The sequence below is a fragment of the Chanodichthys erythropterus genome, chromosome 11 (genome assembly GCF_024489055.1).
Source record: "Chanodichthys erythropterus isolate Z2021 chromosome 11, ASM2448905v1, whole genome shotgun sequence".
Taxonomy (NCBI): domain Eukaryota; kingdom Metazoa; phylum Chordata; class Actinopteri; order Cypriniformes; family Xenocyprididae; genus Chanodichthys; species Chanodichthys erythropterus.
This window is the reverse complement of record NC_090231.1, coordinates 25,174,744-25,188,177: the sequence shown is the minus strand read 5'-3', so window position 1 is coordinate 25,188,177 and position 13,434 is coordinate 25,174,744. Positions and strand designations below refer to the sequence as shown.

At 38.1% G+C, this 13,434-nt stretch overlaps 1 protein-coding gene across 1 annotated transcript in view; it reads right to left on the bottom strand.

Annotated features, from left to right (window-relative positions):
- Positions 1 to 13,434, bottom strand: part of itfg1 (integrin alpha FG-GAP repeat containing 1) — a 159,928-nt gene that overhangs the window by 1,511 nt on the left and 144,983 nt on the right. The window contains exon 17 of the mRNA XM_067402090.1: positions 13,130 to 13,247. Within this exon, the coding sequence (XP_067258191.1) occupies positions 13,130 to 13,247 (118 nt within the window). The remainder of the gene's footprint in view (positions 1 to 13,129; positions 13,248 to 13,434) is intronic.

The window sequence follows — 13,434 nt, the reverse complement described above, 5'->3', positions numbered from 1 at the left end:
ACAATGGTGTTTGATACATTGGGAGAGGAAAGGACAGACACAAAAAGAGAAAGACAGACAGAGAACTCATTACACACACAAAGGCACACTTTACCATGGCGAAATACCTCTGTGTGCGATCACAGATAGAGCCAACACCAGACACTTGCTGCCCGAGACTGATAATAATTCACACTACCAAACCTGGAGAGTGAGCTTGTGTGTGTGTGCTCAGTGATTATCCTGTCTCAGTGATGGCAAAAAACGATGTCTATTCTCAGCTTGTATGAGTGACTCACGCACAAGGTCCCTCTGTGAGGCACTTGCGAATTGGCTCTCCTGTTCCATAAGGGTCACTTGGGTGTATTTTTAGCTCCAGGTGTGTCGTTTTCCCCCTAGTAACTGCAGAAAGCACATCGGTCATAACCAACATGGCAAATCAGTCGAGGTAAAAAAAATTTGCCAGACAGATATAAGGAGGTATTACTTTCTTTTTCAGAAGGACTTTAAATCTCACAGACTATACAAAAAGAGCCGGAGGCTTTGAATGAGCACTGTCAAGCCTTACGTTATCTGCTCAGCAGAGTCTAGATGATATCTATTTGTAAGATATATTGCTACAAGTTTTTTTTTTTTTTTTTTACATGATATGGTGGTGAGTCACATCAACATCACTATTTGCTGGCTTTCATTGCCGTAATTGAGGGTTGTAGCGCAAATGATGATCTGAGATACATACCTGTAAACTCGTCCTCATTTCAGGTCCATTTAAGTATGTTCAGTGAGTCACAGGCCAGTCACAGACTCATTGATTACTCTGTCATGAGTGCTCACTTAATTACATAGTCAGCGATAAAAATAGCCCATGTGCTCCTTCAAGCTCAGGATTACTAAAGAACAAGACTTGCAGTTGTAGCATGTCTGACCTAGGGCTGGGCGATATGGCTGAAAACTGTATCACGATATCAGTGTTTCATATCGGTCGATATCGATAATTATTGATATTTTTATGACCCATTTAAAATAAGGACCAGGAGAAAAATATAGTACATTTAAACATTTTTATTTCTAATAACCTTCCTCTGATCATAATCCCCTCAGTTATTAAGACAGAAATGTCAATAACCAAGGAAAACTCAAATAATTAAAATGTAAACATAAGTCTAAAGTAGGGTGACCACCCGTCCCGCATTTTGCGAGAGAGTCCCGAAATTAGGAGCTTTGTCCCGCAAGACTTAAGTAGTGTCTGCATTTCATTTATGTCTGTAATTTTTTTTTCATCCCTGAAATTACAATACCACAGTAAGAAATATAATAAAAACTCTGAGCATTTAAAAATCATTTTGTGCAGCCGTCATCAAGCGCCACACACGGAAATGGTCGAGCACGAGATATTCTCCATTTGTTTTAACCAATACACAATAGCGAAATTCAGACACGACTTTCTTCTCACGTTAATAGTTCATTTAATGCAGGTTCTATGGCTTTATTATATTGAAAAATGTCGAGCGCGAGCAATCTCTCTCACAGGCGGATTCCCTTGCACAAAACTGGACGCGCGCACGCGCTCTCGTTCAGATATCACATCTGCGCGCTCAAACTTTTGTCTTCCTGCATGTGCAGCCGTGAATCTAGAATTGTCTTCTCTCCAGGATTTAATGTTGCCATAAGCGCAACATTATAGTGTGGGCACCCACGGCAGAAACATTAATCGGCGCATATGCCAAGTTTGCCAACAAATGTAAATCAATATTTACATAGTGTAACAATTGTAAATTTATCTGTCTCATGTGTCCCGCATTGTCCTGCAAAATCACATCTACATGTCCTGCAACAGATCAATAGTCAGGTGGTCACCCTAGTCTAAAGTCACAATGAACACTTTTCCTCTTTTATTTACAATTTCCTCGCTCGCTGCGGCACTCATTTTCTGCTTATCAGTCGCCGGTTAATGAAGAGGAATCCAGCACGAGACAACGATATGGTGCAACCAAAATTGATACTGTTACATGATTGGCTGTTAGCGTGTCACTCCCTACGTTGCTAGGTTACCAGAGAATGAGTGCCTTTGTTAATGCAACCAAACTTGCTTCACAGCCTCTGTTTTCTTCAGTGCCCAAGGAGGTTGACTGGAAGTTGAAGTCGGCCGCGTGCCGCGATCTTGTAGCAGAACTTCACTTGCGTTAGCATCCCCATCGATTCCCATTCATTTTGGCGTCACTTTGACAGTGAATAACTTTACATCTGAGGCGTTTAAAGACTCCATTTGTCCATTATTTATTTCTAAAGATACACGACAATGTATAAAGGGCTCCATTACCTTCTATGTTACATTATGGCCCCGTAGAAACAGTTTTTGTAAAAATAGGCTAACGATTGCGTCATAACCACTCGACTCTCTGTTGCATAGTAGAGAAATTACCGTACAGACAGGAGGAGAAGCTCGCAGGCAATAGTATGCATTAACTTAATATGGCGTACTGGCGTTACATTTTAAAATATACAAACTAATTAATCAGAATACTTACTCCTGCTCACTCACACTAAAGAACTCCCCGCTCAAGCTCGCCGTCTCTGCAAGATTAACGATGGCAGTTTGCACGCACTGCTACTAGAAGATTTACATCTGTCAGACAGGTTGCTGACGTCATCAAGCTTAGTTTGAGTCTGCGTGTCAGAAACTGAAGTGCTAAAAATCAATAAAAAAGGGCTCAATTGAGTTCCAATGGGGTCGCTGTGTCCATTTCTTTTACTGTCTATGGTTTTCTTCCGACGAAGAATAAAAAATATCGAAAGTTTTATCGAACACATTTTTTATTGACATCGATCACGTGTCTATCGCGATACATATCGTTATCGTTTTATCGCCCAGCCCTAGTCTTCTCATTTTAGTTCTTCCAGAAGCATGGTATATCCCCTTACCTGTCAACCCCCCCATTAGGGCTGGGTACCGAACTCGATACTTTTTAGGTACCGATCGAACTGCCTCGATACTACCGAGTATCGAAAAGTGTCTTGTCATTCGGTACCAAATTTCGGTACCTCAGAATGGAGCCGAGTAAGTTAGAGGGGCGGAGAAATGCTTTCGCTGTCTCGTTGAGGAGCAAGTAACGTTGCGCTACATTATTATTTATATCTAAATATATAAAACTATACGCGCGAGAGAGACCCTATGTGCGAGAGGGCGATTGAATCAACGGTTTCGTTTTCAGTTTATCTCCGAATGGACGGGTGAGAAACGGCTGTTTATGTGAGCAGCCGGTTCACTACAGATACTGTTAACAGAAAACAAAAGTGTAGCACTGCCTGCAGAAACAGCGGAACGCGCAATGTTTTTTAGACTAGTTATGGACAGGTACAACACACAGCAGCTTTACATCAGCGTTCGTCCCTCAAGTCTATGGAAACACGCGACCGGTTCGTGACAGACTCGTTCGCCTGCACGAGCACAGGCTCTGCCTCTGGCTCCAGAACGCGAACAATTCTGCTGAAAAAGGGTTATCAGCGTCCTCCTGATACTGCGGATAATCTGCGGGTCGGGCCATAAAAAATAACATTCAAATTAATTGCGGGTGGATGAGAGATGAATCATTAATGTGTTGATTTTAATAAAGACACAGAACTCTTATTTCAACGAACTTGCGTCACTCTTACTTCCGCTTTGATCTTGTTAATAATAATTAATTTTTTGAAGAAGAACAATTGCTGAGTGATTTAAAAAGAGCCTCACATACTGAATTTTTGCATTGAAAACTAAACTTTATTAAAACTATTTGCACTGATTTATTGTGTTGGGTAAATTTAGTTAATTTGTGCTTTTTTTATTCCCCGCAGTGGCTCAGGAGATGAGTCTTTGAGTCTGAAAAAAGTAAACAAAATTAAAATATAAAACCAAATATATTTTTTTTGAGGTTATGTAATCTTGTTTAAACAGATTTTATAAAATTGGTATCGAAAAAGGTATCGTTTAGGTATCGGTATCGAAGTCAAGGTATCGGTATCGTCTCGGTATTGAAAATTTTTGAACGATACCCAGCCCTACCCCCCATCCCCCCATTTTGGAAAGTGGGGCATAATTGACATAAAATGTTACATTTACCTCAAGAAAGCCATTCAATGACCATAAAATTATAAAAGAAAAATAAATATAAAAAAATATAAATATAAAAAAAAGAAGAAATAATCTAGAGAGGAGCATTCAAAAGAATATGCACAATATTACATATTGCATATTTTTTACTTATTAAAAAGTTCCCAGACTTAATAAAACACAGTACCAGTCATTTTAACAGATTTTTTTAAAACAAATTCATTAAAAAATACACTTTCAAAAGCTGAAGAGATTTCCTTGTTTTATTTATTAGTTAAAGTATAACTCAATATTTTAATTGCTAGTTGAATAATCAAACTTATAACTGCTCAATTCATGCTCTATTGTTTTCACTCAATTAATCTTTCACACATCTGTCATGAATGAGACTTAATCTTTATTATTCTTTTATAGTTTGTATTCAGCCATCATAGCCTATTCTGGCATTATGGCTTGCCTATCAACACCACATTTATCCCACTTTACATTAATCCACCTATTATCTGTCTTTCTAGCAAGCAAGCAAGCAAACAAACAAACAAACAAACAAACAAACAAACAAACAAACAAACAAACAAACAAACAAAAAATAATATCCTTGGGACCTAATGTGAAATATTTTGCAAACATGTCATAATAAATCAATATTTCTCCAAATAGGCACACTAGGAGGCCTGACAGACGCTGTTCAGTGAAGCTATGTGAACATCATAAACAGTGGTCAAATATCAAAGCTGGAGTCCTTAATCTTTCTAATGATACTCAGTTTGTCCAGATCAAGAAAGTGCAGTCAATGTTGAACAACAATAATCTGGGGCCGTCGAAAATCCTTGACCATTAAGGGGATATGTAATAGTAATGGTCTTTGTCAGATCACCCGCCTGCAATTTAATGCATCTTAACTTGTTTTTCACAGGCACAGTACCAATGGAAAGTTCATTGTTTCCACACGCTCTTTTTTTCCACAAGACACTTTTGTATTATGTTGTGTTATTTGTTGTTGCAGAAATGCAACTTGAATTCCTCCCTGACACATTGGGTTTGACATGCTCTCCAACTTTCCAAGCACACCTCAAGGCGCTGACAAGCTAGCACATATACATGTGTTTATATGTACACAGGTACTGATGGAGCCAAAGGCAACATATAGTACAGCATCTATATACTGACAGGCCGACATTCACATGACCCGCACATATCCACAGTGTCAAAGATTAGATGCCGTCATGTTGCCTGTGATGCATTTCCATACAGACCCCAAAATCATATTCTCCTTATATTATTCAATAGACAGATCAATATTACACCATTTATTCAATTAAATTCCAGATCCTGCTCTGCTGTACTCTTGACAAATAGTGGTAATATGGTTTTGTTTTGAATAAGGATATTAAAGTTGGCATGATCTTTTTTTTTTTTTTTTTTTTTTTAATTTTTATCATAACTGGATCTTCCGGTGAAATGACTTCTCCCATCATTTTGTCTGCACAAACCTGAATAAATTGTATAGATCTAAAGGGTTAGTTCACCCCAAAATGGAATTTCTGTCATTAATTACTCACCCTCATGTCGCTCCACACCCTTAAGACCTTCGTTCATCTTCAAAACACAAATTAAGATATTTTTGTGAAATCCGATTTTTTTTTTTTTTTATCTCCCATAGAAAGCAATGAAATCACCACATTCAAGGTCCAGAGAAGTAGTAAAGACATGGTTAAAATAGTCAACGTGACTACAGTGGTTCTACCTTAATGTTACGAAGAATCGAGAATACTTTTGTGCGCAAAAACAAAACAAAAATAACAAATTTATTCAACAATTTTATCTCTACCCTGTCAATCTCCTACGCAGTTTACGTTGAAGACACATTGCAGAGCTTTCATGACCTATGTCAGAACACAGACTCAGAATAAAGTCGATATTGTTTTCGCACAAAAATATTCTCGTCACTTCATAATATTAAGGTTGAACCACTGTAATCACATTGACTATTTTAACCATGACTACATCTCTGGACCTTGAATGTTGTAATTTTGTTGCTTTCTATGGGAGATAAAAAACCTCTTGGATTTCATCAAAAATATTAATTTGTGTTCTGAAGATGAACAAAGGTCTTGTGGGTTTGAAACAACATGAGGGTGAGTAATTAAAGAAATTTCATTTTTGGGTGAACTAACCCTTTAAGTCCCCACTCTACACATATTTTCCTTTTTCAATCACCAGCTCCACTAGGATGTACATCATAATATGGAAGAATAGATCTGTTTGCTGCTTGCTTGCTTTAAAATTCCAGGTGATACAATAAGTCATGCCTCAATGCATAAGCATTGATGCTTATTTCATGTTATGGCAGATAACTGATATTTAATTTTAATTTATGGCTAATATTAAAATGTATGCTATTTATATTAATTTGCCTAAATAAATTAATTAATTGAAAAAAATTCATTTAAATTATTTAAATTGACTTTAGGCATCACAAAATTATAGTGTGCAGTATGAAACGTTCATTTAGAGATTTGCTAAAGATCACATTAATTAATAGTATTATTAAAGCATTAGTGTTATAAAGAATTAATTCAAGTGCTTATGGTTTGCTTATGGTTTCCTGTTTCCTTTTATTCTCATTTTCCTGCCACTTGTTTAACCACACAGGTGTTTAATCACACCTGTTTGTATTCTGTTCATTATCCCTGTATATTTAAGTCCATCAGATTGGTTCATTCATTTGTGTGGTATTGTTTGTGCTAAGCACTCTCGCCTTTGTATGTACCTGAGTTGATTCTGTTTAACAAATTGATCTTTGATTTTGATTCTGGATCATCTTCATCTTCATTGGGCATGAAGACGTTACAGCGGCAAAGTATATAAATATAAAAACAGAGAAAATAAGCATGCACAATTAAATATCTAATATCGACCAATACATATGTCCAATATCAACCGATTTTATGACCAAATTATAAAGGGACCACATCTTGGTCTTTTTGAGATGAAAAAGACTTGAAAAACTAAAGACAAACCAAACCAAACCCACAAAATGAAATGACTAAAAAACTTTTTTACTTGCCATCATGTCTTAACAAGTCTCTTCAGGCATTTCTTTAAAGGGATAGTTCACCCAAAAATGAAAATTTGATGTTTATCTGCTTACCCCCAGGGCATCCAAGATGTAGGTGACTTTTTTTCTTCAGTCGAACGCAAATTATCATTTTTAACTGCAACCGCTGCCGTCTGTCAGTCAAATAATAGCAGTGATTGGGAACTTGAACAATAAGAGTCGAAAAAACTTCCATAGACAAATCCAAATTAAACCCTGCGGCTCGTGACGGCACATTGATGTCCTAAGACACGAAACGATCAGTTTGTGCAAGAAACCGAACAGTATTTATATCATTTTTTACCTCTAATACACCACTGTGTCCAACTGCGTTCAGCTTCCGGCTAGTGAGGTCTGATGGCGCTCTGACAACGGAAGTGATGTCTCGCGCTCATTGAAGTATATGGGCGAGACATCACTTCCGTCATCACAACGCGTTTTTTGACCTCACTAACAGGATGCTGAACGCAGTTGGAAACAGTGGTGTATTAGAGGTAAAAATTATATAAATAATGTTAGGTTCCTCACACAAACCGATCGTTTCGTGTCTTAGGACATTAATGTGTCGTCACGAGCCGCAGGGTTTCATTTTGATTTGTCTAAGCAAGTTTTATTTACTGTTATAGTTGAAGTTCCCATCTACTGCTGTTATTTGACTGACAGACGGCAGCAGTTGCAGTTAAAAATCATAATTTGCGTTCGACTGAAGAAAAAAAGTCACCTACATCTTGGATGCACTGGGGGTAAGCAGATAAACATAAAATTTTCATTTTTGGGTGAACTATCCCTTTAAGTGAGGATGTCTACATCCAGGAAGACAAGGTGTGTTTCTGCCCCATGCAGACATGCAAATGATACAGAACACCTCAGTACTTCATTTATCTGTGTCTTTCCTGCGACATTGAGCAGCTTGAAGAGAGAAACCAGAGGCAAAAAGGAAATTCTGCATCTTATCTTCCTCTAATATCGCGCCCCTCCCACTGGGATGCAAATAGAATGGTCCACAGAAATGGAGCGATCTGCCGAGTCCTCTCCAAATGCTATTTTCACAGGCACTACAGGTTGCCCTCTCTTATCTGCTAAAGCCACTTCAATTACAAGCTGTCATGGGGGGCAATGAAGATGGAGGGCAGGGACAAAAGAGATAGAGAGAGAGGAACGCTTTGTACATTGGATGTTTTGAGCTGTGTCCGACCAGAACATGCATTTTCATGAGGGGTCACTTGAGTGTGGAAGTCAAATCTCTGCAACAGGACTGACATTTCCACTGCTTCACAATGGCATATGCTCATACTTATCCTGAAATTTCATGCACAAACATTTACACAAATGCAGCTTTCAAACCATATCTATGACTAGAAGCAGTTTGTTTGGGGAGTTGTGCTACATTTGAATTGCAAAAAGCTGCAATAAATGGAGAGAGAAAAAGCGAGCAATATTGTGTTACATTCTGGTAATGTAGCAACATACGATAATAGACCACCTGCAGCCTACACAGCTCACAGCGTCAGTTGTGCAGAGAAAAACGGGGCTGCGTTGCTTCTCTCAGACAAGCGGAGGAGAAAGGGCCACTTCCTGACCTTTTAATAGCTGAATAAGTGAGTAATGCTAATTGTCACCTGAACATGTGCATCAGGAAAGCTCATGCCCCATCAAGCAGTCATCAAGAAGACAAAGAGCCAAAATACTCCCTCTCTAAACCTTCCTTCAGCCTCTCTCTTCCCTTTTGTCAAATATATAATTGCAGGGCTGAGGAAGAGAGATATGGAGCCAGCATGTTATTTTAATGCAGTGTCAACTCCAATGAAGGTCGTGTATTGGGAAGAGCTTCCCTGAGCAGAGAGCAATTATGGTTTTCAGCGCGCATAATCAGGCACCCACAGCAGATGGCTTTGAGAACACGCCAAAACCAGAACAGCTCTTCACTCCTTGCACACATGCGCACTCAGAGCACCACCAGAACCACCATAATGCCTTTGAACACATGAACACACACAAGCACTCTTAAAAGAATGAAAAGGCAAAAAAGATGTCCCAGTAAACACCCTGCATACACCTGGGTAGTTGATGGCAGGTGAGTAGGGCGAAGTCAAAAAATCTAAATAATGGAAAAATAGATCATTTTGATAATAGATAAAATTGATAATTAACTAGGGGTATAAAGGTACACAAACATGATGGTTCAGTACGTACCTCGGTTTTGAAGTCACGGTTCGATACAGGTTCAGAACAGCAGGAGGAGAAAACTAAACAAAATAGTTTCTTTTTTCCCTTGTTTTTTATTAAACATTGGTTTATTGCACAAATTGTGTGTCTCTCAATTATAATTGAAAAAAATTATATTATAATTATCATTTTCTTAAGGATAAAAAAATATATCTCAGCTAATGCAAACTATACAGGGAGCCCTTTCCTGCACATTACTATATTAAAGATTACAATTAACAACAGAGCCCAAACTATTAAATTAATTAGCTATTTATTAAAAGTTATTATAAAAAAACATGCAAATTGCACATTTTTTTAAAATTATTTTTCAATTATTTTTCTCCTCAAATTCATTTTTGAAATATGATCATTTACACAGTTACTGTCATAACTTGTTTTCATGAAAAATTTATTTAAACATTAAATAATTAAGAGATTACTAACTGGTAAAGTAAATATAACAAGTATATTAGCTAATATAGTGCACACATTTAGTGAAATGCCCCCCTCCAGAGTTAATTTCTCTATTGAACTAATATGCTGTGGACAGTAAATGACTTGCCTGAGGTAAATGTAATGTTAAGTGAGAGATTATTCTCAAGCTGTTTTACTGATGTCTTTCCACGAAACACTGGTTAAGACATTACATGTAAACATATCTATGCATAGATCGTCTGTTGTTGTTCTGAGCTTTTTCCTATTGCAGCGGTTGGAGAGTGGAGGGTGAATCGCATGTGACTGACTGTATTTGTCCTTTGACTGTATGCAACGAACGTGACGTCCCTACCATGACAGTTTGGGACATGTACCATTATACCCCCATACTTAACAGATATTTGATAGCATTTTTATCTTTTATTTACTTACAATTTTTTTTAAACATGCATCCTGTGCCAATGTGAAGTGGTATCACATTATACTTATGTAGATCTGCAGTCAGGGGCGCCATAAAGAGGAGGAAGATTAGGATTATTCAAAGGGTTCTGGTGGGGACCAGGAGGCCCAGAAACACCCCTGTCCACAATACTACCCAAACGTCTGGAAACACCCTATAGCTAGATAGCAGTATAAATCCTAATCTGGTTTTCTGGTCCTAGCAGGTCTCTTAGGCTGGTTTTAGGGGGCTGGGACCCACTAGGGGCCCTCAGCAATCTTCCAAGACATCTTCAATATGACTTAAAATAAGCTAAAACAAGCTTTAAAATAAGCTAAAACAAATAAAAATTCAAGATATTTATTTTTTAAAGGAGTCAGGAATCAAATTTCCCTTGATCTTTTGACACATAAGAGGTTATTGTACTATAAAATTATTCTGTAAGTTTCAGAACTGAAAACTTTCTCATTAGTCCAAAAACAGCTTTTATTGAAACCAAGCTCAGAAAATGACTCATTTTAGATGTTGTCACATTATTACATCATAGTGCGATGAAAGACCGCATCTGCAGAAGATCAAAAGCTACTTCTACATCATTGCTTCTTTAGCACCGCCCCCCGATTCACACTTGTCATGTAGTTGTAAATATGAGACAGACGCAAACACAGGATCACTCTAGCAACAAAGCTATAGAGATGCCTTTGAGGATTACAAGGTGATTTGAAGTTCCAAGTTGTAGAAAAACACAGTCTTTGCATTGCCTTCCTTGTGATTTATAACAATAAGAAAGCATGGATTTCCAGTCAGACCGCTTCAGTAAGACTTCTCTTAAGTTTACAGCAGATTCGTTTTTAAAAAAAGTCACAGTTCGACGCAGGCTTTTCAGAAAGACTGAAAATAAAAGATGATGCATCTGACAGTAATGTCGCAAAACACAAGTGTGAGTAATGGCCAATTCACACCGCACAGACAAACGGCAACAAACACCAACAAACAAGTTAGCCGTTGGATTTAGAATTTTATGAAAAATAACTGTCATGTTTACACTGCCCCAACAGACAGCAACAAACACTGATTGAACATGTTCAATCAGGTGAAAACAAGCCCCAACCAATGCCAAAAGACGCAGACAGGGGTGACGCACCGATTTCACAAAACCCAACAAATGTGTTTGTTGGCGTTTGTCTGTGCAGTGTGAATTGACCTTAACAGTGTTTTTATCATGTGTCACTATTGCTACTGTTACAGTACATATCAAACGATCTGAGTATTTATACTGTAGCGCCGCAGTCAAACTGAATAGTTGTGAGTGATTTATTGCTCTTTCCTTTGCTTTGGCGTTTATTGGGTTAATGCGTTGGATTACAGGATAAAGAAGAAAGCACATAGAGAATGCTGTTTTTGTTATTGTTTTGATCAAAGCCATTCGCAGTAATTCTGAATAAAAGATTCAATGAGCGACATCTTCTGTTTTGTCATCAGTAAGACATCATAACACATTATTTTATTAAAAACATGACACTGCAAATGACAATGTATACGTTTTTCACTTTATCGAACTATGAATATCCTGTAAAAACGACAGCGTGACAAACAATGGTACATTCATTCATAATTCCTACACCTAAAAATTTATCCTTTGTCAATTATAACTGTGGTAACTCCAAGTTCTTACTTATTTTACTTAGCAAAACTGTTACCCAATCATAGCATTTACTTCCAAGTCTTGAATGTGTCTAGCTGTAACGTTCTAACACCGCAACGTTTCACACTGTACAAGTTTGGTACAGCAATGTGGGGTTAACACTGCAAAAGCGCTGCTAACCTTGCACCGGAGCAGGGTTTCATAACCCCGGGTAAAAAGCAGTGCTAACCCTCCTTCTACATTACAAGTGTGAAACGTTCCTTTACCAGGGGTTAAAAGTGGTGTTTAGAACGTCGATAACCCAGGGTTAAGTGCAGTGTGAAAGTGTAAGTGCAGCTTGGCCAGACTGGAAGACCATCTTCCAACTATTTCAGCAGGGAAATAATAGAGCCATTTATAAACTGAATGACTAGTTGGATAATTGGTCTCAGGAATAATGGTTTCCAGTCGACCCTAATCGAACATGTTGCTCAGAGAATGTTAAATAGGACATGCAGTGGTCTTTAAAAGTTGGACTTCTTTAAATTTGACATGCTGTCTAAAAAACCCAGCATGGTATGTGATGCAACAGCCAAAGTCATCTGTCTGAATGCATTAGCTCTAACTTTTTGAGGGGGTTGAAAAACTTCATGAAAACTGTTTTACAGCTAAAGCACACTGCAGCCCGCAAATTAAACTTTAGATAAGCTTGTCAACCTCACAAATCAGTTGTTGAAAAACTAGATGACTAGCCGACTGCTGTGACCAATTCTGAGTGTTTAAAAGGAATGAATTCACACATTCAGAAGTACAAAATGCATACAAGAAAGCAAACAATCACCTTCCCACACACAAAGACAAAAACCCAGGCTTTCACGTGCACAAACTCACACATAACACCCTGGAGGATAAAGTGTGTGGGATAATGAGGAACAGATTTGATATGCTGAAAGGACAGAACAAAGCAATTAGCAGCATAGCAGTGTGTGTGGAGCACCCTCAGAGAGCCCGAGGGCAGGGCCACACACAGACACACCCATCTGCTCAGATCTTCACACACATGTGCAGACCAAAGACTAAAGGATGAGCATGAGTGAGGTCACAATTATTCTGCACAGAAGGAAACATGGATGCTGGAGTGTTTCAAAAAGATCCATAGAAGAAACAGGGAACACAGGAGTGAGTGGTGTACAATTGGGCTTAGATCAGATGAGTGAAAGGATGAAAATAAAAGGCTGAGATATTTGTTCTCACCTTCTCCTGCCAGTGCAGTATCCCGATGATGACGAGAATAAAGACGCACACACCAATCAGTGCTATCGCTGTCAATAAGACTATATTACTCGGGGTAAGGTAGAGCTTCGCACTCCAGCTGCAAAGATACAGACAAAAAGAGAAAGAGACAACTGAAAACTTTTCAGAGCTTTAAGTTCAGTGAAAACTTTAAACATCATTCTAAAACAAAATATGAGAATGCACATAAAGACATTATACAGAGCGAAACCTGTGTAGATCATCAAAACAGTGACAAGCAGTTTACAGCACTGAAGAAAACTCTT